This window comes from Halyomorpha halys, unplaced genomic scaffold, assembly GCF_000696795.3.
Source record: "Halyomorpha halys isolate HHAL.00 unplaced genomic scaffold, Hhal_1.1 Scaffold87.1, whole genome shotgun sequence".
Taxonomy (NCBI): Eukaryota; Metazoa; Arthropoda; class Insecta; order Hemiptera; family Pentatomidae; genus Halyomorpha; species Halyomorpha halys.
Genome location: NW_027115705.1, coordinates 2381261 through 2408796, shown reverse-complemented (window position 1 = coordinate 2408796; position 27536 = coordinate 2381261). Strand labels below are relative to the sequence as shown.

Below are 27536 nucleotides of genomic sequence, written 5' to 3'. Positions count from 1 at the left end.
GAGAAACTTCTCCAATAATTAATATTTTTTATGTATGGTTTAGGTTTTATTATGTATGGTTACATAATTCGATTTGGTAAATACCTTTTTCTACCATGTACATTGAAATACTTATCTGGTGTTCTAGTGTGTAGTTCCATGTGGATTCAATTATGAAAAATTATAAACTATGAGGTGATATATTATCACATCAGAGACCCTGAATTGTCAAGCTAGGCTAATATTAGGGATAGTTGGAGAAAGTGTGGCACCAAAGAACTAGAAGGTCTCAAACAGTATGTATTACAGGATAAGGTAAGAATTACTGGACAGGACGTTAATTCATTGGAGAATTGGATGTGTAGGATGGTCAACAAACAAACCATATATAACCAGCCATTTCAAAATAGTGATAGAGATATATATTCCTCTAGGAGAGAATGCTTCTTTATATTTTCCAGAAGATAGTTGATTTGATATGTATTTTAGTTAAATCTGGTTAGTGAATTCTCTTGGTTAAGAAGATGTAAGATATCACTCTTTGTAGACCGTATTATAAACTTTAGTTTCAGCCATAGATGTAATCGCAAGCGGTAGTCAACCACATCTTGATATACACCTACACAGATGACTGAAGAAATTAAAGGATAGAGAATAAGAAATCAAAGGCGAATCATTCACAGTTGGACCTCTATCAGGGACCTATTTCTTGGTTTCCATACTTTTAAAACAAACCCGCTACATGGTTTGGCACCTGAGAAGCCATCTTTTTAACTTCTAATGCATAAGACACTACTGAATTCCAACTATTTAGTAAATTTAACATAAATCAAGGAGAGATAAACCATCTTTAATACCTCATCACTGATCCCTAATTCTCATTTAGAAAATTTCACAACTACCTTCTTGTCAAGAACAAAACCTCAGGCCAGCTGGTCTTATGGGCATATGAACCTCTGTTTTCCTGCTCCTGATCCCCAAGGAACAGTGGAATTCTCTTGAATTTGACACTCATTGCCATAAATAACTCTTTTATCCCTATTGTATGAATCTGGTATAATTATCTGAATTTTAAGTAGAGGTAAAATGAAGGATAAAGTAAATATGATACAGACAAGATGAAATTCAAATGTCCCCAAAAACGGACCAAAATACTAAAATTTTGGAGATAAGGCTCCAAAGAGTTTGCTTTTGGTATAGTTGTTTTTTTCATATCAAATTAAAATTATAAAATATCAAATTCATTTCCATCCTAATAATTAGATTCATGTTTCAATAACATTTTGTTTTGGTGTTAATTGATTTTTTGAAGTGATGTTATTGTTCATCAAGATATTTAGTAAAGTTGAAATAAGATATACATTTTTCAGGCCTGATTTTTAAATTTAATTTTTCGGTAACTTGAAAATACATTCACATATAAAGAAGCTCAAGTCATAAATAATGTATCGTAAATTTTATTTCCAGTTATGGCCTTCTCGGTCCCAGTGGATGTGGAAAAACAACATTGCTCAGCTGTATTGTAGGAAGAAGGATGTTGGACAGTGGTTCCATTGAATTAGGAGTTTTTAGGAAGTCAGACATTGGTTACATGCCACAGGTATGTTAATAACATCTCTTATCTTTTTCTAAAGAATATTTGTTAATGGTGAAGACTTATTAGGTAAGTTAAATCTATGACAGACTGACAGAATTAAATTTGTTGACATTATTTAAATTTTGTATTTATTATGTTACAAGAATATGATACTGAGAGTGTTAGCCATTCAGGAAGAATGCTAGACTTCCATACTAATAGACTTGGCTTAATTATAACTGTTAACTATATAAGGATTGAACTAAATAACCGTTATATGTGATTGTTATGTTTTGATTAAAATCCTTAACCATTGTTAACTATTTCATTTATAACAACCTAATTCCTGTCTATTCTGTTTAAATAGTTTATTAAATAATTTTAGATATTATTAAATTAAAGCAAGTTATCTAATCCAACCATCTATTTTATATCTTTGAACTTCTTCAAATCTAATCCTCAGTGAATTACTATGATTATACTATAATTACTACATTTCTTCATTCATTTGTTGCTCTAACACTCTGCCAACCTTCAAATCCTGTAGGTTTAATCACTTCTAGTCCACCTAATGCCCAATGAATAGCAATTAAAGATCACATCTCTCGATTAAGATTTGTAAATAGATAGGCTGATAAATGATTTTATTTTTACATTTAACATAAAATATGGATGTTTATGCAACAATGTATATAAAACATTGGTTGATACTTCATCATTGCTTCATTATTATTAATTTTTTAATTTCATTATTATCATTAGAAGATACCTTTTATGACTTTTTTTCTCTAATTATATTATATTACTAATCCTCATTTAAAATTTAAATATAATTAATTGCTCTATCTTGTGAATTATATTTAGTTCATTTTTTTCCTTTTTCATTTCATTTTATTAGAAGTTGGTTAGCTTATGATTTATATGAAAGATGGTTTTATATTATTTTAAAATAAAATTATTTTATTTTAGTGTTTCCTTTTTAGTTTTTATGTTTAATTGAAAACATTTCTGTTTATTATTGGATTTATGATATTCATTTAAATGTTGTATTTACATAAAAGTTATTTGTTTTATTTTTTGTTAATTATTATTGTCTCATTTTTTTTTTTTTTTTTCTATCAATGATAATTTGAGATATTTTGTTTATGATGTTTCATTATTTTTGTTAGTTTTAGTTTTTATTTTACTGTAAAAAACTAAGGCTTATTTTCAATATATGTTGTATTATTTTAAAGGGACTTGACTCAGAATAAATAAACGATGTTATTTTAATTTTATTTTAAATGTAGCAACCTTATATATATTTCATGTACTATAGTCTAAAAAAAAAGGTTTCTTTTGCAGGATACAGCACTATTTATGGATTTTAAAATTATCGAGATATTCCACTTCTATGGTACACTCTTTGCTTTGCCATACACTATTATTAAGAAGCGAGCCAATAAACTTTCCAAGATGTTGGAACTACCACCACAAAATAGGTTTATCAAAACGTTGAGGTTAGTTCGCTTTGAAAATAAATAATTAAAAATGTGAAACATGTTGATACCATCCTTAATAAAATTTTAAAATTATAACTTGTAGTGGGGGGCAGCAGAGAAGGTTATCTTTTGCAGTAGCTTTGCTGCATGATCCTCAGTTATTAATATTGGATGAACCTACTGTAGGTGTTGATCCTGTTCTCTGTCATAGGTAAAATTGGAAATAGTTTCAACACTTTTTCTATTTTAAAATAGAGTTCTTCAGAACAAAATTGTAATAATAAATAAAGTTTGTTTCAATTTCAGTATGTGGGAATATTTAGTGCATTTAGCAGCTGTTGAAAACAAAACAATTATCATCACGACACATTACATAGAGGAAGCGAAACAATCAAATATGGTAAGTTTTTTAGGAAATTAAATTTTCAATTGCTTTTTCTCTTTATGTTGTGCATTTTGTACATGTCTTCAAAAAAATATATAACACAATAACAATAATTAGTGGTATACCTAAACTATTAGGCATGAGGTGGATTTATTTTTGGGGCCCACAAGGGAATTATTTTTGATACTCTTCACTGCCTCCAAAATAAAATGAAAAATAATTAAAATCCAAGTTTCTAAGTTTTTACTAAAAAAAAACCATGCGTTCTCATCTGATTAAAAATATGTATTCTTTATTTCAAATAAGTTACCGTACAAATAAATAAAAAAGTTCCTAATATGATACCTGGAGTGTACATACCCCTCAGTCTATACCCTAGGAATGCAATAAAACAAATTAAATGTCATTAGCTTAAAGTTATTGAAATGCCCATTCAAGGAGTGGTTTTACAACCTCAAAGCTTGCAAGCAAACTTTCCCATCACTATAGAAGATGATTCCAAGGGTTTTAATTGAACTTGACCCAACTATGTTTCTGAAGCTGTTTAGCTGTAATGTGTATGGTTTGGCAGTGAGCTATATTATTTTATTTCACATAGATTACCGTTAATCTTTAATTTTCGGTGGATTTGCTTATTTTTAGTCGAGTTAAAATTGCTTAACCCAGTTCCGAGAGGATTTATTCAGTTATATAAGTAGATAGGCCCTCATGATGAAACAAATACAGTCTCTATTAAGTGGGTTCCTGTTTCTTCTAGAGTTGAGGAAAATATTAACAGTTGAGTATGAATCTAACCAAAGTACTCCATTATCAAATGCCGAATCTTCCGATTAGTGCCGATAATTTAGATATTTCTTATTAGATTAAAACTGCCTTATTCAGAGGTTAGTTAATTTTCTTTCTGAATAGGAATCAAAATTTATACGACTTGAATTACGTTTCTTTGATTAATATATAAATTATTAACATGAATAACATAAAATAAACATATGAAAGGCGCCTCTAATAGTATTCAGTTCCGGTGGGGGTTCATACTATTCTGAACACAGGGCTTTGGTTTCCATATTCTCCAGAATTCTTTTGTATTGATAGTTCAATAAAAATATGTGAAATAATGGTAGTAAAGGTCAATCATATACAATGACACAGATTTATTCATATTTTATTTTAAATTCTTTAAAAAATAAAAATTGTTACCATTTTTCAGTATTTTACTTAATAAAAATTGGATTAAGATCAAATAAAAATTAACTTTGTGATGGAAAAATAAGTAAATGAATAACTAAATCAAACGATTCAGGAAAGATTACAGGCACAATAAGCACAACCCTGGCTTATCTCACATTTTCAGAGACTGACAAGAGAGGATGGTATTGAGAAAAATTAAACAAAACTCCCTTTTAATTGCAGTTAATTGTTCTCACAATTTTAAACAATATGAAGTAAACTTTCCTATGGAAAATATAAACGGTTTTAAAAACAAAACAACTATTACCTATAATTTTAGTACTTGATAAGATAAAAATAAGAATAAAAGTGATAAAAATAGGAAAACTAAGAATATTTTTGTGGGCTGTTTCTCAAATATTTGATTTTGGTTTAATAAATTCACCCAAAAAGTAATACTTTATTCTTTTTCAATATTTTAGATTGGGTTGATGAGGGAAGGAGTCTTATTAATAGAGGCACCTCCATTTGATCTCATCCGGAGTCAGAACTGTGGCAGTCTGGAAGAAGCATTCCTTGAACTAAGTAGGAAACAACATGAAGCTACAAGTGGTGATGAACATAATGGGGTATATTAACAAACTGATTGTTCATAAATTTTGGTCAGAAGCTAGCACTGGTTTTTTTTTAAAAATTTAATAATCTCTTTCTTAAGATAAAAAATAAAATAAATTTTGTACCTCGGTCAAAAGATTATCAACCAAAATATTAAGATCTTAGTATCATAGAACTTCTGTTAATCGGCTACACATTAACTATTCTTCAGATTTAATAACAGAAAAAAAGTAAACAACAGAGAGGAATAAGCAAATAGATATTCTGTTTGTGAAAAAACGGAGAGAGAGGTTTTACATTTAAAAATCCTGTAAATATTAAAAACAAAAGAAAATTAAGGACTTTTTAAAAAATAATTATGATGTCATTGTTAATTTGTACATGCTACATACTTTGTCTATTTCTATGTTTTTAAATGTGAATATAGAAGTATAACATAGAAATAGAACTCTATGTTTTGAACCTGCCTGAGTCACAGCCCCAATCTGACCGGAGTCAACAGGGTTTCTACTGTAATTCATTAATTTAGATTCTACGAAGTTATATGAACCAACAAAACATTTATTTATATCTCGGGTTCTAGTGGCACAATAAATTTTATGAATTTGTTTGCTTATAACTGAACTGTTGATAATTAAAATAAACATCTATTAAAAATCTTAAGTTCTTGGTTGATACTAGTTTGATCTAAGCATTTGATACAATAAATTACTAAACAAAATCATAATAATCAGCCATCTTTAGAGTATTTTTATAAATCTATCCTCTCAAAATTTTTTTTTTTAATTTTATATCAAAAGTTATTAGTTTGGAAATTATTTTAGTTTCTGATCAAATCAATATTACAATGATATTAATACTAATGTCATATTTTGTATAGGGTATGATGAAGTATAATAGAGTTGAGCCAATAAAAGCTAAACCACCATTACCTGCAGGTGAAGTATTTAATTTTAGCAGATTTTTAGCCCAGCTATGGAAAAATATACGATGGACACAAAGAAACATTCCGTAAGTAAACATCTTATGATGTAATAATTCTTCCCAGGGACTGAAACAGTAATTGACTTTGTAGTCCAGTTTTTTTTAAATATATATCCGAGTATTCTATGGTAAAGATCCCATGTTTTCTTGGAGAACCCTCTGCTAACTTCAGATATTATGTACACATATACACAGATTTATACTCATACACATCATGTTTAAATTTTGTTTCAGTTAGATGGAAGAGTTAGAAATAAAATGAGATGAAATTAAAAAAAAAAATATGATATGCAGTATTTTTTTATAATTACTCTAATGTGATTCATAATTATGAGAGATAGTTGACCGTGGATGACATACTAGGAGATGATGAAGGCTAGAAACTCTAGCTGAAACATTGGCACAATTAAATAAGCTACACCAACTTATTTGTGTTTCATTTGACCACACCCCCAACCATCATCTCCTAGTACTCTCATGTGACTTTATATTTGTTTTTTTCTCACAGTTTGACACTTTTAAATGATTTTTAGACATAGTAAAGCAAACATACCTCTGTAGGACACATATATGTACTTTTGAACCTTTAGAACTCATAGATACCTCTATATGACACTTGAGGGATTTCCGGAGATTGCCAATGTAGAAAGATGTGCTTGACCCAATAAAAAAATTGGAACTCAGTGGAAACATAATTTAGTGCTCTACAACTTTTCTCTGATGGACTTTTATCTTATAGCATGAATTTCCACGCTGCAGATTCCTATATACTGCAATACCTCAATTTTTGACAAACTTGGGAAAATTCATCATTTTATAACCATTTGTTTTCTATCATATTACTTGAGCATATTATTACCCAGTAGTATTCATTCCATGTTGAGTTCAATGATATTTGATTTTTATACTATCATTTTTTCGCACTGTTTAGAAGTTAAAGGCGAAAAATTAAATAAAGTCCAAATATTTTGAGGTTCTTTAACTACTCTGATGCTATTAGAGGGTTCTCAAATTAGAAAAGTATTGTACCAACTATAGAATTATAAGAAATAGTTTTCCAAATATTTAATTTTATATTAAAATATTTTCCAACACATATTTACTTAAAGCTTAAGAATTAAATTAACTTTCAGGATAAATATGCATTTTATGATAAAACTTTAATTTCACAGAAAAAAAAAAAAATGTTCATAAACCCATATCATTTTTTAAAAATAAATATTGATGGTTTGTTTTGATCCCTGGTTCTTACTTATACAATTGGAACTAAAGAGAACAAAATAATATTAATAATTTATTTTCTTCCTTTTTTTTTTTTTTTTTTTAGAATACTTTTATTCACTCTGTTATTACCAGCTCTCCAGGCCTATCTTTTCTGCGAGTCATTTGGAAAAGATCCACAAAATATGGTTGTTGGTTTAGTGTCAAACGAACTATATTCGATTAAAGATTCTTGTGATGATCTCATAAATAATGTAACATATAGTACTTTATTAGAATGTGACGTTCCCGCATCGTTTTCCTGTTTGTTTTTAAAAGAGTTAACAAACAAAATGGACATAGTAAGTGCCTGTTTTGAAATATCTCATGTGCAGGGACTGGATTTTATACCGTACAAAAACCTCATAAATACCATAAAATGTGCAATAAAAAACCCGTTATGACTAATGCTTTAGTTATTGGGTTTATATAAATAAAAGAGTGAACAAAAAAATATTTATTAAAATATCCTCATTTAAACAAGCCAGTCCTTATTTTTACCTCATTTATTTATTGTTTGATTATAAATTAATTTAAATAAAATTTAAAAAATTCGTGATTTAAAAAATAAATAAATATATTGTTGGTATAATTATTTAAGTATATCATTTTGTTTATAAATATCCCAAATATAAATGGTTTTAGTTACTTTGAAATACACTAACTTAGAATTTATAGACACTGGATTGGCTATATATCCAATCATATAAAATTCCAGTCCCTATCCATGTGACCAATATAGAGAATTAAGAATAAATACTTTTTATAAACCTAATCAATTTGTTTAACCCAGGAAGTTTACTCTAACATAATTGATGCTAAAGAGGCTGCTTCTAGAAATGAAGTTTGGGGCGTAATGCACCTGCATAAGAACTTTTCAAGTGCTATAGAGGAGCGAATAAATGAAGGTATTCAGTCAGACGATGATATTATTGAAAAAAGTTCCGTTTCAGTCTGGATGGACATGTCTAGTGAGTATCATTACACTTTACTGACATTTTAACTCCTGGAATATTTTAAGGAAGAAGCAAAAATAAAGAATATTGCTTATAATTAAAAATGACAAACAAATATTCTGTGTAGCACATATCAATAAATCATCTTAAAAAAAAGATAAGAGTATTATTGTAAAAAAAAATATATTTTAATTATTACTGTTATTTTAGACTACATTATAGCTCATATAATAAAGAAGAACATGTTGAAATGTATGATAGAGTTTGTAAAAGATGTAGTAGAGACTTGTGGCTCTCCAAGAAGAGTTGGAGACATCCCATTGAAGGTAAAAAATGTTTTGGAACTATTTATACTATAAGTTACATGCTATTTACTAATAAAATAATGTGCTTTTCATTACACAATTTTTATTACAGCTAAATGATGCTATATTTGGAGATAATGACCCAGTTTTTGCCCACAGCAGTGCTGCAGCATTCATATGCTCGTAATAAATATTAATAAACAAATACTATAAAGAGTTTAAATTTTATTTTCTTATTGTAGATGTAAGTAAAATTAATAAATCTTTTTTATTTTTTTAGGTTCGTTTTTTACTTCACAATGGTTTTTACGAGTGGCGCTATTAAAGTAGAAACATTGGCTGGTTTGATTGAAAGGAGTATGGTTTCAGGTAAATTGTAAAGCAATAAGTATGATTTGATACCAAATAATAATACTAATGCCTATTCTTTACTGGCTTTCTCAAACTATATTTAACTATGATTATGATACATTTTAATTTAATTTGCTTATGTAGTTTCTTTTTTAAATAATGTGATGTATTTTTCAGTCACAACATTGAATCTCCTCATATATTTCATTAAATTTAATATAAATTCTAGGATTACTTAACTTTCCTTACTCACATGCCACTACAACTCTTAGAGAGTAAGAGCCTCCTGAATTCGGTTCACTGGTCATGTCTGTTGGTTGCCGCTACCCTCCATTTTCGAACAAAATGGACCTCGCAAGGGTAGACAGACCACTCTTCTAGTCGTATACATTTTTTCATCCAGGAAATCCAGAAAAATCTAGTTTCATGTCCTCCTTACCTATCTACTAGGTCCATCCAACCTTTATAAATCTTACGATATCAATTTTTTTGCACAAGTTCCACCAGCTCTATGTTTGTCCTGTTTGACCAAATGCTATTACTCTGAAAAGGACGACCAGATATTTTTCATAAAATACACTCTTCCAATGTCAGGGGATTGGCTTCTTATTTTCTCGTCTTGAATTCTTAGTCATTGATTAACATGACTCTGATCATTATCTTATGGATGTTTAGCTTTGTTGATTGGGAGACTCTACATTTTAAATGATGTAGAAGGCCAAAATAGCATTTGTTGGTAGGCAGAAGTCTTCTTTGTTATCTCTTTATTTATATCATTGTCTGAGTTCAGCTGAAAACTTTTTTACATGAACTCTCTAATCCCCCTAAAAATGTTATTCATGATATCTATCTGAAGGGAATCTTGGATAAATTCATGAGATTCTGCAAGCATGTATTTGGTTTTTTTCTCATTTACTGCAAGTCCAACTTCAGCTGCAGGTCTTGAACACCAAGAAATGCCTTGCCCATGTCTGTTAAAGTTCTCCCTATAATAATCCCATTGCAGATTTGTTGAACACTGTTCCTCCTATCTGGATTCCTGCTTTCCTTAGTGCATATTCCATGTATAAGTGAAATAATAAGTATACTAGACAGTCATCTTCCTTTAGCCCCAAGGATGTACAAAAGCTCTCAGAAGTGTCACGCTGAACTTAAAAACGTTTACCTGTACTTCTTTCATAGAGACCTTTATCAAATATCTGAGTTTGGTTGGCAACTCCATTTGAAGCAAACTCTGGATATGATGGTGATTTTATGGCTTATATGCAGAAAGGTTTTCTGAAAATGCTTAAATAAATGACAGGTATTTATGTTGTACTCCCTGGCTTTACAACTCCAACTATGGTGTAGAATTCCAAAATATTCTACACCATAAAAATCTTATCTACTGCAGAACTCCCCCTCATGAAGCCCATGATAAAGCCCAATTTCATGTTCAGTAAAAGGAAGAAACTTTTGGTGAAGTATCCTTCATAAAATCTTATATGCATAGGATAAGGAGATGTCACAATAATTATGGTTAGTAAGCACATAATATTTTTGGTATATTGAACATATTATTGTCTAATAGGGATTTATTCAGTATGTCATGTGCCCATCACAATGTCATACATAAACTTTCTCTACTCTTCAACCGCACACTTGAATATTTCCCTAAGAAGTTCATCCACCCCTGGGGCCTTGTATCTTTTAACATCTTCAATATCTTATTACCTTACCACCAAATCAATAAATAGCTAAAGATATAAAGAATAAAAGTTCGTTGGTAAAAAAAAAATTAGACATGAATTATGCAAAAAAAGTGATAAATTATTTTTTCATAATACATACTAGAGTCTATCAGACGCATCCAGCAATTTTTTTTTTTGTTCTTTTTTGACCTCCACCCTGACCATCTTCTTTTATTTAAAAATATAATAATATTGCCATTTTGTGCAGCAAGTATCTTAGATAAATAAAACCATTTAATAATAACATCGACACTTTCATTAAAAAATAAATTGTTGATGATATAAGCCATATATTTGTGGATTATAAATAAATTATTGAAAATAATCGACTAAAAACTTGAAACAAAAGTATTTTTACTAGTTATTTTTACTATATTAACTTTAATATAATATTGTTATTAGCTTTACCCTATAGAACAATGGCTGCACATTTATGTAAATGGGTCTGCTTCTGGTATTAACAAGGGAGCTGGAGCGGGTGTTTACTCAAGAATATGAAAATGTTTATAAAGATTGATTTACATATATAGCATTCTTCTATATCCACTGTGATTTTATATGAATAACTCCTGTCATGACAAATAAATAAATATTTATTTTTAACTCTTTGTTTGTCAAAAATTATTAATTTTAGGAATGACGAGATTTGAAATCGTAGCTGCTCATCTCATCGTCCAATTTTTTATGATGACTATGCAATCAGTACTTATGATGGTAGTGATGTTTGCTGTATATGACAACCCATTACATGGGGATTTAACTTTGACTATTTCGATGCTGGCTCTAGTTGCATTTGTAGGCATTTCATTTGGTAAGTTTAACAAAAATAATCTAAAAACTTTATTGTAAATAATCACTGCTAAATAAATGTTACAAAATATATCATAAAAAAATTATAAACTACATAAGTCTAGTAGAAATAATAGAAACTTACAATAGACGTCTAGAGTTTTTTTTCTTTTAGCACTGATGATTATCCAAAGTGCAGGTCAAAACCTTAGTGGAATAGATAAAACAATAAAGCAAAATGTTTACTTATTATGCACGAATGAAGAAATTAATGAATCAATTTTTCAGGTTTTTTCCTAGCTGAAGTATTCGAAGAAGAGAAATTAATATCTTATGCTGGGATCGGAATAACAATGTGCTTATTTTTAATTAATGGTAAGGAAACAAAACTATTTGAAATTTATTTGCTTTTTTACATTATTCTTAACATAACAAACACTATAATTAGCGAATTTAAGTTCTGGATTTTACATATTTAATAGAGTTTTTGAATGAGATGGTTGGTTATTCTATCCTACACTGAATGAAGTGCATTCAAAATGAAAACAATTGTTCTAGGATCTTTTAAGTCATGTTCTACTAATACATTCGTAGGCCAATTGTTGAATCTTTTCTTATGACAAATGATTTCATTTTATTTAGGAAGCTAAGCTACTTTTTCTTATTAGAATTACGATCTATTATTTAATGACAATTTTGAAAAAAAAATAAAAGAAATTTAGAAACTATATTACTAAATCCTGCTATAAGATATCAGAAATCAGAAGAGATCAAATTCAGGTGTTCCCAGAAGCCAGTAGTTATTATATTTATTATTAAAGGTCATTAATATTTCATGTATCTACCTTTCTCAAATACAAAATGAGTCTAAATTGTATGTTTGTTAATAAATTAATATGAGATACTAGAAGGACAACTAATTCTCTCAGTAGGAATTAATATAATTTTGTACAAGCATTATACTATGAATTATAATATCTTAAAAAGTTTAGAATCTAGGATAGAGCCAAAAATGATAAAATAAAGTTCAACCAAACTAAAATTGAGCAAAAAAATATTGATTTTCATTAATTTTATTCAGTGGTTCCCAACCTTTTTCTGGTGTCGGAACCCTTTTAGTAGCAGCAGGAAAATGACAGAACTCTGAAGTCTAGTAAACTAAACATTATTCTTTTACCAACAAATAACCCATTGAGAATTTTTATTCAGATAGCTTTTGTTTTTAAAAAAGACAGGAATTTAACAACACTAAAAAATGGAAAATAGGAAATTTAAGAAATGGGGACATGGAATAACTGTGAAAGGAAACAATATTTACATATTATTAATTACATATTTTCAGGTTGCTTATGGCCTATGGAAGGAGCTCATGACTACATCAAAATGATCCATGTTGTTGCTCCAATTGTTCCGGCTGTCGCAGGTTTCAATATCATCGCTACAAAAGGTTTCGGTCTAGAAAACACGCAAGTAGTACAAGGCTTCATTTCATGCTTTGTATGGATTACTATATTCTCCGGCCTCACACATTACTTTGCTAAGAAAAAAAAATAGTCTTTCACATGCTTTTAATTATAATAGTAAGTTTGTACAAATGTAATTTAATTTGTTAAAATAAATTTTATATTTTTAAAAATTCTTATTGACTATTCAACCCAACCATAAAACAAATTTAATATATATTTTTATAATCAATGTAATATTCATTAAACATGTGGTTTGCAAAAAGTAGAGGCCACAACACAAAATTAAAGCTCAGATGTATAAAACTACATTAATCCTGAAACTGACAGCAGAAAAAAAAGAAGAAATATACTAGTAATAAAATTTAATTTCACATTACATTGTGAATAATAGGGAGCAATCAAGAATAAACTATTAAAGATATCATTAAATCTTGCCATGGAAAATGTGCAAATAAAAATGCAATTTGTTGAAGATTTTACTAACATTCTTAAATTATAGAAAAAAAAGGTGAGTAAATTAATACCTCTAAATAATACTAAAATAAAGTTAATGCTTTGAAAGAAGAGGAACATATTGGAGTGTTATCAGTCCTTTGTAACATGAGGCATTACTGAAATTTTTAGTACCAATCGAACCCAGAAAGTATTTGTTAGCCAACAGTTCTCACTCTGACAAAGCTCACTAATTTGTATCCTGAGTAAATTTAGTGTCCTGTGCCAAACAAGTAACCAAGACTACCTCACCCCTAAACGATGAAGTTGAATATTTCTCAAACTTTTTTTAAATTTCAATAGTAAAAAAAAGTCATAAGACATCAGTAGGTCATTATAATAGTTATATCATTATTAGATTATAATACCAATATCATTATTAGAGTTTTAATAAAACGTATCCACGCTAACAAAAAATTGTCATCAATTAAATATTAAGATTGTTTCCACACCATACTTTAGAGGGCTTTGGCCTTACAGCTATGTTTTATAAGAATAAAATTTTTCACTTTCTTAGAAATACTTATATATAGATAAAGTGTTTATTCCTACAACGAAACCAAAATAACTATTCCAAAAAGTCTTTTGGATATATAGTCATATTGCATCAAGGTATGACTAGTATTGATAATGATAATCGATCAAATAGATAAACAATAAGATAATAAATACAGTACATAAAAATCAAACAGCTCTTTATTATTTTTATAGGTAAAAAATTTATTTTAATCACATTCTTCAAAAACATTAATTAATTATTAACAATAAGAAGTTATTAGTTTAAAAAGAAAGTATTTAATCTTTACATTGATGTGTATTGTCAACAATGGTAATCTAAAAATTTAGTGAGAACATACTAATTACAATATATACATCAATATTAAAAAGGAAACATAATTAAAGCTTTTTACCATATCCTAATTATGTACAACAATGACACAATTTTTTTTACAGCTTAGAGCTCTCATAAATAAAAAGAGCAATCAGATTACATTTATAATTTATTATCAACATTTAATATTTTTATTTTATTTTTTACTCAACTCTAAACATTTACCTTTTAAAAGCAAATAATTTGAGTTTTTATACATATATATTTTTTTACACCTTTCTTTTACATAAAATAATTATTAAAATAAGTTATTCAATAATATTTACAACACTATTTCATATTTATAAATTCATCATGATATACAATTTACATTCAAACATACAAACAATACATATTTACATGGTTTTCAGATATTATATATACAAATACTTAATAAGGAAAGCGAAACAAGAATTCTCAGTCATGAAATTTGGTTCATTTCATTAAATCATTTAATTAAAAGACAAAAATATATTAAAAGTGGAAAGACAACTTATACACTACAAGTTAGTGATGCATAGTTTAAGGTAAAGTGCTTTATGTCAAACAGTTACGTTCTTAGTGGTAGCATTTAGAAATAGAACCATTATTTAATTAGTTACCTGCTCCATCTAGCAGCTGATCATAATAAATTATTTTCAAGAAAGAATTACATTTAATAAATTTACATAGCAATCAAGAAGCCTAAAGAGCTTTAGTGTTTAAAAACTCATCAATTTTGGCTATAGAATAAAACAAATCAGAAATTAAACTTTAGTATACTCACAGATTGATCAAAGGATAAGATTATGTTGAAAATTTAACAATAAAATTTATTTAGTAGCCTTGAACACAAGAAAAAGGTGTAATTTTACAAATATAAGTTTTAAGGAGTAAAAAATTTAATTATAAATTCTGTAATAGCATATATGCCAAGCAGATGGTAACTGAAATCGAAAACGCCAATGCTTATGCTTTAATATTCATGAGTTTTACACTAACTTACTGGTTAAGGGATACAAAACAATTTTTAAAAAAAAATTAAATTAAAATCAACAAATTTTGGTAGATGAAAAATGCTTTCAAGTTCAAATTAGAAATATGATTTAAGTTTGCTATGAATTATTTTTTGAGCTTATATAAATATTCAACTGAAAAAAGTTTGATGCTTTTGTTTTGTTTTCGCAGTGAAACCGAGATTTATTTATATTTTTATGCAAAAGAAGATACAAAATTTCGTTAAATGAAAACATGTTTACAAGGCAACAAGTTTATAACAATTTTGTTTTGCTTCATCAACTAAACTCCCTCTCTAACTTTATTTAATGCATAAAGCAGAAGTAAAACTTTCCTTGTCCACTTAAGTTAGTCCACAATTTAATTTTTAATAATTTAAGTAAAATAATAATATTGAAAATTTAACTGTTCTGAAAAAGAATTTTCAAATTCCTAATCCATTTTATTTTTGATATGCATTTATGTGATAGTTACAATTGTAATATAACTTTTTATTATATAAATACTATATTTTGGAATAAACATATCTCTACTTTAAAATTAGGTGTATAAGCAAATTCTTTTAGCATCAAAATTTTTGAACTTCATATTATAAAAATACAACAATTTGTTCATAACAAATCACCAGAGTCCCTTATACACATGAAGTAAACATAATATAAAGGGAAGGATTATGAACATACACTGTCAGGTAAATATTTTTGAATACAAATTTAATATCTAATATAAATTATCCAGAGCTCTCTTTTAAAAAGAGAATGATTTCACAAATATATTTTATATGATAACTTTAGATTAGATGTATTTTTAAAAATCACTAATACCATGAGGTCCCTAAAATATATCATAAATATTTTCAAAACTATTTTTTCTCAATAGCATTAAACAGATCATTAATATATTACCAAATTTAATATGTCACATGTAAATTGGTAATTATTAATAAGAGCAGGTTTTGCAAAAGGTAAAAATAAATAACCATTATTAACTTTTTCCAATCACAAAAACAGCAACACCATGCTCGATATAAATGCTAAATTACTCAACAGATTTTATTAATTACCTACACATGCCAAATAACACGATGCATGACACTATACACTTTTAAATACACGACTTTTTAAAATATAACTTTTCATTAAACAGTCTTTTACATTGTTATTTAGCCGATAGCTCAAATGAAAATAATAAGCGGATATGAAATTTAATAATTTTATCCATAATTTTTATGAAAAATAATTATTATATTTAGAATATAAAATGAAAGCACTATTTAAATTTAGTTTTCCACAATTGTAACAAAAACAGTGCATGCACTCTGATAAGTAAATCATTTATAATAATTTAGGTACAGATAAGTTTACAACAGATAAATAATATATGAAATTATTCAATGGAAAATTTTAGGGTGTGTCCATTACATTTGTTAGTAATAATAAAGTTAAGAACAAAAGCTAAAGCATTTACTTATAAGTAATTATATGAATTTTCAAATGTGACAACAAAAATAAAATACCTAGTTCTAGATCTTACTTTCTTGATTTTTTTATTTTTTTTATTTTTATATTTTATACAGAGAAGAATATGAACCTTAACACACTTTGAGATTTCTATGCCTATGCCACATAATCACACTACAGAATACGTTTAAATTATCACAAATTTTCAACGTATATTCCCAATATAATTGAGATATACTCTGGTTCCTCTACCTAACTTTTTCTAATGTTATGCTTATACCCTAAATTTTTTCTCTGCAGGAACATATGAATTTCTTTGAATGATGGCCTGTCCAACTCTTTTCTCTGCCAACATTCACACATGAGATCGTAGATTTCCTTATGGCAGTTATATGGTTGAGGCAACAGCATCTGTAGATAATAAATAAACAAAACTAAAGAAAAACAAATTAAACTAAATAAGGGACATATCTCAGCTATATGAGACGGTATTATGAGTATAAGTTACTAAAGAAATACATACTATAATCTGATTTTTATATTGAAATTAAAATATGTAAGAAATATACCTATTTTACAATATCAAAAATTAGTTTTAAAAAATAACTTAAATTCAGGCTAGAGGACCAAAAATTCTTATAATCACTTTGTGCATTTATTTAAGTATAAACTTAATAGAACTGGTAAATAATTAATTATGGGATCAATTATCATACTCATCTGTTCACAAATATTTAACTTACAGGTTTTCCAGTTGGTTTCTCAAACAATTTTGCATTTTCCACCACTTTTTCATCAGTAAGATCTTCAAATGGTTGTTCACGAGCAAATGTGAGAATTTCCCAAAGAGTCACAGCAAACGACCAAACCACACTTTTCAACGTGTATTTATCCTATAAATGGAAAGCTGTCTTTAAATAAATCATCAAAATGTATATAATCCATCAAATAATTTTAAAATTTACCACAATAATAGAACTACAGTAAAACTTGGTTATAATTCTCCCATTTATAACAATTTTTGGGCAATAACATAAAAAAAGCTCTTTTTTCCCTTGGATCCAATGAGTGATTTTCCTATGAAATTTGATTCGTAGCTACAATTAAATTTCCCAGTTATAACATTAGAAATCAAGTTTTACTATCGTATTTTTTTTTTACTTATGATGTTTCGTTTTGTAAATAAAAGACAAGTAGACTTGAAGTTTAAAGTAAATATCAGTAGAAAACAATAGTCTAATTAATTCCTACTCTTATGAATTTCTATTATTGTTGGATTTTCCCATCAATTTAAAGCTTATTAGCATAAATAAAAATTAAATTTTACATTCAGTTGTTCATGATTTCACATTCTCATATCAAATAATTCTTCCTCAGAAAAAGAAAAGGTATACATAATTTTGTAGGAGATGTCAGGAGTGGCGGTTATTGGAGTAATAATAAACATAAATTAGTGAAACTTAATTTATTTGTTTCGAGCTTCTGGCCAAAATCTTAGGCTATCAGAGTTGACTATATTAGAATTTTCAATTACGAGTGACTCCGCCACTAATAAACTGAAGCCTCCTTATATTAGGAGATTGTTGTTCCAACTGAGACTGAATTTACATAAATATACTTCCTTAACTAATAACAAAACATAGGCATTAACAAATACACAATAATATGTATTAAATATTCTTACAAGAAGAATGCTTTCCCAGGACATCCATCGAATTGGGCAAGCTCCTCTTCCAGGAAGTTCAAAGTAATCAGCAGGATAAACACTTCTGCCAATTCCTAAGTCAGCTATTTTTACGCTGTAATCATTTCCAACTATACAATTCCTAAGAAAAAAAAAAAATAAAAAGCTGAGTGAGTTGATCAGTTGATAATTATTTGAGATAAGAAAAATTAATATCAGTAGTTAATATTGAAGAATTCCAAGATGAACTGCAAAAAGTTTATTACAAATTTATAATAAGCCACTAAGAGAAGTGTTAGTCATGGTTTCAAAAATAAAATTTATCATTATAACATGAATTCTATATATCATGTTCAATAAACAAAACTTAAAATAAGACTAAACAATGATATGAAATATCTATTTAGATCATAGTCCAAATGTAAAGAACTAACGTGGGATTTGAAAATTAATTTCCATAAATTAACAGACAGTGGGTTAATAGCAAAACTATGAATTGAAACCAATATTCTTTTTTCTTATTCCATTGTATCACCAGTGCACTTTTAAATTATAAGATCTATTCACCCAGATCTCCATGTTACTTTTCACGTTCATTGTAATATTAGGGCTCATTCAGTACCTAATTTTCGTTAAGCTTAATTTATCATCACTCTTAAGTGTTTGTAAAATATTACCTGGTAGCTAAATCCAAAACTAGGAATTTCTGTTGCTCTAAGTATTTCATGCCAGCTGCTACTTGTGTTGCCATGTATATTAGGCATCCATAACTAAATGTACAAAAAGAATCAGCTCTATCATTTTGAAATTAATAATAAAAGTCTATTAAAACTATATCTCACTATTTTGATTAATACCTTAAAACATTAGCATTGGTAGAAAGCCCAGCACTTTCTGCGACATAATTTTGAAGAAATTGGTACAAGTCTCCATGCTCTGCGTATTCCAATACTAAAAGTAATGGTTCAACTTCTAAACAAGCACCAAGAACTCTTGATAAGTTTTCATGATGCAGTGGTAACAAGTCACCTACTTCTTGGTGGAACTCTTCCCTATTACATAAAAACACATGATTATATTGAATTAATTGTTTTTAATTTTTTAGTAGTTTTTCAATTATTATAAATAGGCATACCTTAATTTCTCTGAAGAGCCTTTCCTCAACACTTTTACGACTATGGATTTACAAGAACTCGGCTTCAACCATTGTGGCATCTTTATCCATTCAAATAAATGGACCTGAAATTGAGATAATGGTTTATTTTCATAATTAATGAAATTCTGACATTAACAAATGACAACACTTAAAATAATAATAAACATAATAATTTCTTATATTCACCTCTCCAAATTGCCCAACACCCAATTTGCTGACATATTTAAGGTCCCTCCTGGATATTTCCCTGAGGGTTCTGTCACCTTCACCTTCAGTTGAAGTGACAAGTTGGCCATAAGAAGAAGTAGAACTACTGGCAGCAACTGATGGAGGGGATGACAAAGGCGGAGGTGGCTTCTGCTGTTTTAAAATTGATTCATTAATGAATGAAACTAAAAAATTAATAACTATATTTCAAAAGTACTATAAAAGTGTAGTTGTTAAATCTCAAAACTAGACACAAATATTGAGACTGGAATTTGTTACTTCATATAAAATGAAACTATATTTTAGAAAGTTATAGAGTGCTTATTCTTATAACAATTTCCTAAATTAGCAAGATAGATAGAAAAAAAACTCTGGTACAAAACTGATATATCATTGTTGTTATTTGAACAGATTGAATTCAACTAATTGACTATTTCCAAATTTTCATCTTAAATACTGGAATAAATATAGTTTAACAGTTATACCATAAATATCACAAAAAATTTATATTTGGCAAATTACTCTTTAAAAAATTAATTAGACTGCACTGTCTTCCTAAATATGTCAGGAAAACCAGTAATTCACAAACTACATCTCATGACATGCAAAATGACATCAAATAAAAATAAAACCAGTTTAAAAAAAAAAATAGATAACTAATGTGTTATAACCTATTATTACTATGGATCTGGAAAATATAAAAATTATTACCGGACATATTTCAGTAGCCGCATAATATTTCTCTGGTGGAGGAGGAACTGGAGGAGGACTAGGAAAGAAGTTATGAAGTGGTGGCAATGTCCTCATCGGTGTTGGTGGGATGTTACTTGCATGAAATCCAGGAGGCATTGTGTTACCAACAAGGGGTACAGCGTAATCTTCTGAAAAGTGATAAACACTTGATATGTAACATACATTATTTAAATTTCATTTGATATAAACTACTAAACTACTAAAGGGGTTATTAAATATTTCAACTTATCATAATATAATAGTATATTAAGAAATGTTACCAGAATAATCCGGGTTGTTTAAGTTCCTCTGAACAGGCTGGTTAGTATTCTGGAAGCTGCACAGGTTCATGTGGTTCATGAAAGGCTCATGGTAGAGGATGCTCTTCTCTGGATCTTCTATAGAAACCTGACCATAAACGTGTCCATTAGAGTTCACCTTACATCTCACCTGGATCTCCTTATAACAGAATGTAAATCCTTAAAATAAACATTCAGGGCCTAATAGCTTTTTGAGAACTTAGAATACTAATCTGGTTGAAGCCACTGAAAATAAGATGCCAATTAGAGCTATTATTATTGACCAAGAGTATATGCTGGCAGCTAGAGCACAATTATGCTCATATCAATGATATGATATATATATCATATCGTATCCAGTTGTAGATTATTCATATTCTATTATTTAATAAAAAATATATAAAATGTCTAGCTAACAGAGACACTCTACAAAATTTACTCTGTGATGGAATGTTATTTCCTGTGCAACAATTTTGCCACGGAGACGAATGTATACAAATATGCAGGCGGTAGCACCGTAGGAAATATTAGTGGATAAAATAATCTCAGAGCTCTTCTGAACTTATGAAACTAAACTTCTGCATTCAGTACTAGAACATTCTTCAGTTTTACAAAAGATTAAATTAGAAATCTGATAGAAAAATTTACAAATAACTATTCGCCAAAGTGTATCGAATCATCTAGTAATTTAAAATATAATCCCCATTTCAAACGAGAACTTACATGAGCACTATTTGCCAGTGCAAATTGACACAAATGAATTTAGAATAATCTACCAAATTAGAATTTCTAAAAATGGTGAGTTAATGTAATATTTTTATCTAATTTAATTACATATGTGGTAATAAATTCTGTTCTATTCGCAAACAAAACATGGCAGATCTTAATCATTTAATATTGAACTGGCCAATATATAAAAGTTTTCACTAATAATAATAAATGTTAATTTATTCAAAACCAGAAAAATGATCAGGTCATTGGATCATCCAATTGCTTATGATAATCTGTACATGTCTTCTAGCATAAAATGTAGGCTCTGTATAAATAAAAGCAATCATTTGATCTTTGCTTAATAGTAAAAATTCTTATTAATTAAATACTTTATAGTATTTAATTGGTAAGAATAGAATACGATTTATACATTAATACTTAGAAGGTAAACAACACTTTTTCCATGTTTTAATAATTTAACATTATTAAGTATTTTTATTTTCTTTTTTTGCTTTACCTGGAGATATGTATGCCTAGAAGATAAGTGACTATTTCTTAGATCAATTGTAAGGGAAGTAACATACTTCTAAAAAAAATAGAATGTATATTTTATTCAGAGAAATATTTTTTTCCTATTGTTAAACTTAAGTGAAGCTTTCTCTTAATGTGGGTGAAGGGGCCCCAGATAAGATTTTGCACCAGCCCTCAATACTTTGTGCATTGACTTGTCTCCAAAGTACTGATATTAATATTTAGCCAATGCAAATCATTAATTTTAATAAATAATGAGTATTATTTGTATTAGTAAAATTTTTTGACTAAATCTTCCTGTAAAGATAAATATTTCATTTTTATATGATTCCTTACATTTTTTTCAATTTGGAAGTCATCAGTTGGTTGAGGCTGTCCTGCCTTCTGTCTCCTCTGTCTGAAGACAATGAAGGATATAGCTGCCATCAGGAGCAATATGACACCAGTCAACGCTCCTATCAAGAAGCCTACCATCTGCTTGTTGTCAGGTTCTTTACCTCCGTTGTTTGTACTAACTGCGCTACCAATACTGCTAACTGTCAACACAGATTTAGGAGGGAATAAGCACTAAGAAATCAAAGACAAAACATTTCTCAAATGTTATATTTCCTATTGTAACCAATGAGCAACATTACCAAAGATTGTTTATTTATAAATGATATATTTGGGTTTTTTTAGTAAAAAAAAGTATTGGTATACTTTCTAAAAAAGGGATAGAGAGAATTAATTATATAAGATTTAAGAATAAAAAAATTGAAGAATAACAAAACTTGGAAAAAAAGAAACACTTTAAAAAAATAGAAATTAAAAACAAATAATATTGAGAATATATTTCAGATTTATTTAAATTATTCTGTCTATTTATTAAATTTATAGAAACAAGGTTACCTGGCCTTCTGGTCTCTTCTTTGCTGGGAGTTGTGTGTACTGCATCTCTTTGCAATGGAATATCTTTGCTCTGCTCAACATTCACTCCCGCCAAAAAATTGTTCTCAATTTCTTCTTCACTGATGTTTTCCGGAACAATAACTGTTTAAAAAAAATAATACAAGATCAAAAACAAATCATTGGCAATATGTTTTTAGGAGTTATATAGTTGTAAAAAATGAGCTGTTTGTTCAGACACACATTATACGCACCCAGTCAAAAGTTTAAAACCACCTGTTGTGTAAGAACTGTATTGAGATTAAATGCACATTCCAATAGATTATATATTTTATAGGTTTTATCATTGTTTTATGTTTATATATATATTATAATATGTTAAGCATTGTCAATTATTTAGGTCTAATAATGAGAATATTTTAAATAAGATTTGCTTGTTAATAATCTCAATCTTTAATTATTATTTTGTAAAAACTCTAATGGTGTGGAAACAATCAAAAGGGTACTATAAGTAATATGTTATTCTTAAGGTATTCCCCTTTATTGTAATAAGGGATACAATACCTTATAATGATATAAGGTATTATACCTCTCCTCCCCTCCTTCCTTGAGTAATAAATATTAGAAAGCTGGAAATGGTTTTAATTTGTTCGTTTACGTCAGATAACAATATCTTAAGTTTGCCAGGATACAAGCACTAGGAAAAAAATCTGAAAAAGTCCGAAAAATTCGACTAGAACTAAAAATCTATATCTAAATTTGTAATGAATTTATTTTTATCCTCTTTTCACAAGAATATATAAACTTCTTTATTTATCCTAAGGTATAAACATAAAAACAATGATTTTCTCGCCATTTATTAAGATAAAAGTATCCATTTTTTTTGTTAATAAATCTATTTTATACTTGTAACCCCCACTATGACTCTCTGTGTATTTTTTTGATATATAACCCGTCCTTCGCCCTTGCCGGCACTCACTATTGGAAAGTTGTTTGGCCGATGCAGTTGAAGAAAAGTGCATAGTCGGTTCTTCTTGATAAGTTTTTATCAGGACTAGCGAAATAAAATATGCTTGGTCACTATCGCTATTCAGTATACGGGATCATTAAGAGTTGTTACCAGTATTCTACACGATTCTCGATAAAGTTCCCACGCAATCTGGATCGCTTAACTGCCAACTTAGAATTTTATTTTATATACTGTATTCACTTGAACCATTACATGGCATTTTATACTGTCGGTGTCACATCCTCTTCCACCTACTGGAATCCGAATCACCGCGGTTGCTTTCCATTGCGATACTACGGTTGCACATAAAATAGAACCACTGCACTGACATAAAATAAAACCATTGCTCGCGTATCCGGTCTGAACTAAATTACTGCCTATCATTGATAGTCAAATTCTAGTTCTTTTTGCCTTAGAATATGAACCAAGTTATGCTAGATCACATTGTAAATGGAGGCGAATACAAGAGATATTTGATTTTAAATTGTTAAATTATACAAGTGTTTTCTATCAATAGTTTCTTCTTACAAACTTGGGATGTTTACGACATTCGTGAGCAGTCATTTTAATACTGTTTCCATTCATAAGCTTTCCTGCAAGAGTTGTCAACCTGGAATTGAATATTTTCCCTAGTCTCCAAAAGTGAGTTCATTTTAAATGTTTTGATAAGATCTCACTGAAACAGTTATAAATTTCTAAGGACTGGAAAGTGCTCTATTTAATAGAATAATTATTCGTACGAGGAATTTTGTCCCGCTATAAACCTTTAACTGATGAACTGGAATGTACAAAGCACACTGGTGAGCTGTAGCCTAACGGACTCCAATTATTTTTTTAATATTAAAATTAATAAGTCCTTTTAAGCCAGTTAACTTGCGATTCCGGTTAGGAGTAAGTGTTGGAAAACTGGAAACAGTTTATATATGCTTATTTGACGTATGAAAATAATATCTTGAGTAAGAGAACTTCCAAGCAGTAGGCCAGTGAGGGAAGAGAGGCGGAAACCCCCAAATGTTAGGATGCTTTCAGTTTCTGGTACATAACTTTTGAACGACTCACCTTACTGAAACCTTTATTCTATAATTAATTGTTGGGTCAGCCCACTTCTTCACCAAGCTTCATCAAAGAAGAAAAAGACCAGCCCCTGGAAGGCTGCGGACAACTGAGAGGGGTAGAAATTGTACTTATAAATCGATTTATGAGTAGTTCGATGCTAAATGTGAAACATTGAACTACTGCTGAAAACCTGTATTTCTTACAAAGCAGGGAAAGGTGGAAATAAATAAACAAAATAAATATTTTATAATTAGTTAAAGAATATTAAATTATCTGATGTGTTAGAGCTTAGCCCTAGAAATTCGGCCTAGGAACCGGCAGGAAAACAATTTTTTTTTTTAAATTTGACAAAAAATATAATAGTGACACTATCTCTTTATTTTTTATAATGACCCATGAAAATACTTTCTATCTCCTTTTGTTTCTGGCTAGGTTGAGTCTAAATATAAGAAAACATAATCTTTTCAAAATAAAGAAGAATCGCAGTTAATGCTCCTTGGTTCATAAGAAATAGCCAATTGCATCGGGAATTACAAATAGAGTCGATAGAGGATTACATCAAGAAACGGTTCATGAAGTTCCACTCCCAGTTGTCGACAGTTAAAGGAGCAGTGACCTACAACTTGAAATACAGAAGCCCAGGCTGCTGCAGGACATTCTGTTATAAATTCTATATTTACTAATTCAATTATTTACACCACTTCTATTTTATTTATTATTATTTTTTCCCTCTTCATCTTGTTTTTTTTTTTTATACGTTAGAGGGCAACTGTTGGGTCTACGAATGTCGTTATTTTTGTTATTAATTTTACTCTTTTATTAAGAAGCATTATTTCTATCTATCCATTTTATCTTATTTTCTTTTAATTTTAATGTTGTATATAGTTAGGGGTGACTTATGTAAGAGATTATACTCCCCCATAATCAAGTGTTAAAATAAAAAACATAAAACTGTTATATCAACCATGTAAGTCCCATCAGGCCGATCTGGTACTAAATAAATAGATAATATAAATACAAGAAAATATGAATTTTAAATAAAAAAAAAATTATTTGAAGATTATGGATTAGCAAAATTAGATTTGCTTTGCGTCTCATCTGTATATGATAATAGGCACTTAGACAATATTGAAATGTGGACCAATTTACAAATTTTTTTTTTTAATGCAAATATTAAGTGACAATGCATTTTCAGTTAAAATAATATGTGAATTAAGTGTTTTATTTATTTTTTTTCTTTCGCAATTACAGCAAAAGAAAGTGTAAACCACGAAAGTTACTAAAATTTCTGAACCGAAGTTCACTCTCGAAGTTGTGTCACCTGGGCCCTGTTTCATAATGAAAGCTAATAGTATTAGTTGATAGTACAAGTGTAGAAACTAGTGTGGTAATAATACTAATTCTTATTTTTTCATGGTAGGGATGACTATTAGTGATATTACAGGAATTAATAAATACTAAAGTACAAGTTACTATTGTACAAGTCTGTGTAATTAAATTAAGATAAATCTACAAGACTAATAGTATTAGTTTGTACTTTATTATGAAACAGGGCCCTGGAGGTGGCAATAGATGCTGGTGGTTAAAACTAAGTACAGCAGACACGGCTTTTCTAAATTAAAAATCTCTGAAAAAACAAATTTAGTATTATTTGCGGATACTTTACATTTCGAATCTAAATACTACACAATCATACCGAATATTGGGTTTTCTTAAGCGTTTTTTAGTGGTATCGTAGATTGGTTACAATATATCAATTTTGCAGGAAACTTTATCTGCATTAAAAAAAAAACAACTAAAAAACTAAAATGGGGTAATTTTTTTTCAGTTGTTTATTTTATTCAAAAAATGCTTAGTTATCGAAATATAAGAAAAACTTTAATTATGTTTAAGTAACTTTTCAGTAATTGAACTCTGTGCGTTGCAAGTTTATATTGGGCCCTTTGGAGATTAGATCCAATATTTTTAAACAAAATAATTATTAAAATAAAGTATTAGGCACACGCCTTTAATAATTGTCGAAATATAAAAATACTATTGTAATGTATTAAAATTAAAAGTAATTAATTAGTTCGTATTTTTCAAGCACTAATATAATTTGGTTTTCACAGGGGAGAGCTGTATATTTCAGCAGTGTAAGAATTTTTCCAAGAATGCATTAGTCTGACAAGATGATATTCAAGTACATTTATTAAGGTGGTTTCCATTTTCTATTAAAATATAAAGAACCTCATTTATGAAATGTATCCATTTTCTATCCACATTCATTTTCCAATCCTATGATCGCAAATTTGGTTGGTTAAAATTTAATTTATTGAATTGAAATACTATTACTTTAACATATTGCAACCTTAATTTCAAAATCTTTTATCTCTCTCTCTCTCTCTCTCTCTCTCTCTCTCT

General features: G+C 28.6%; 2 protein-coding genes across 5 annotated transcripts in view; one reads left to right on the top strand and one right to left on the bottom strand.

Moving 5' to 3' along the window:
- The window catches only part of LOC106677103 (ABC transporter G family member 20), a gene marked incomplete in the record, with an annotated part of 71762 nt that extends 58548 nt beyond the window's left edge, over window positions 1-13214 (top strand). Inside the window, 14 exon segments of the mRNA XM_067052714.1 lie at window positions 1447-1579; window positions 2900-3054; window positions 3140-3247; window positions 3343-3436; window positions 5071-5217; window positions 6084-6214; window positions 7515-7749; window positions 8241-8418; window positions 8614-8729; window positions 8821-8891; window positions 8989-9077; window positions 11424-11600; window positions 11867-11953; window positions 12921-13214. Coding sequence (XP_066908815.1) covers window positions 1447-1579; window positions 2900-3054; window positions 3140-3247; window positions 3343-3436; window positions 5071-5217; window positions 6084-6214; window positions 7515-7749; window positions 8241-8418; window positions 8614-8729; window positions 8821-8891; window positions 8989-9077; window positions 11424-11600; window positions 11867-11953; window positions 12921-13132 — 1933 coding nt within the window.
- A 1006-nt stretch (window positions 13215-14220) lies between these two features.
- LOC106677104 (discoidin domain-containing receptor 2) overlaps window positions 14221-27536 on the bottom strand; it is a 38078-nt gene continuing 24762 nt past the window's right edge. For 2 of the 4 annotated variants that reach the window (XM_067052710.1, XM_067052713.1), the window contains exons 2-12: window positions 23072-23212; window positions 22520-22719; window positions 20924-21101; window positions 20622-20791; window positions 19890-20063; window positions 19683-19786; window positions 19405-19599; window positions 19225-19317; window positions 18548-18689; window positions 17607-17756; window positions 14221-17274 (exon numbers count right to left, since the gene is read on the bottom strand). In XM_067052710.1, coding sequence (XP_066908811.1) covers window positions 17116-17274; window positions 17607-17756; window positions 18548-18689; window positions 19225-19317; window positions 19405-19599; window positions 19683-19786; window positions 19890-20063; window positions 20622-20791; window positions 20924-21101; window positions 22520-22719; window positions 23072-23212 — 1706 coding nt within the window. In that variant the 3' untranslated portion in view covers window positions 14221-17115. The remainder of the gene's footprint in view (window positions 17275-17606; window positions 17757-18547; window positions 18690-19224; window positions 19318-19404; window positions 19600-19682; window positions 19787-19889; window positions 20064-20621; window positions 20792-20923; window positions 21102-22519; window positions 22720-23071; window positions 23213-27536) is intronic. The other 2 variants (XM_067052711.1, XM_067052712.1) reach the window with 2 other exon arrangements.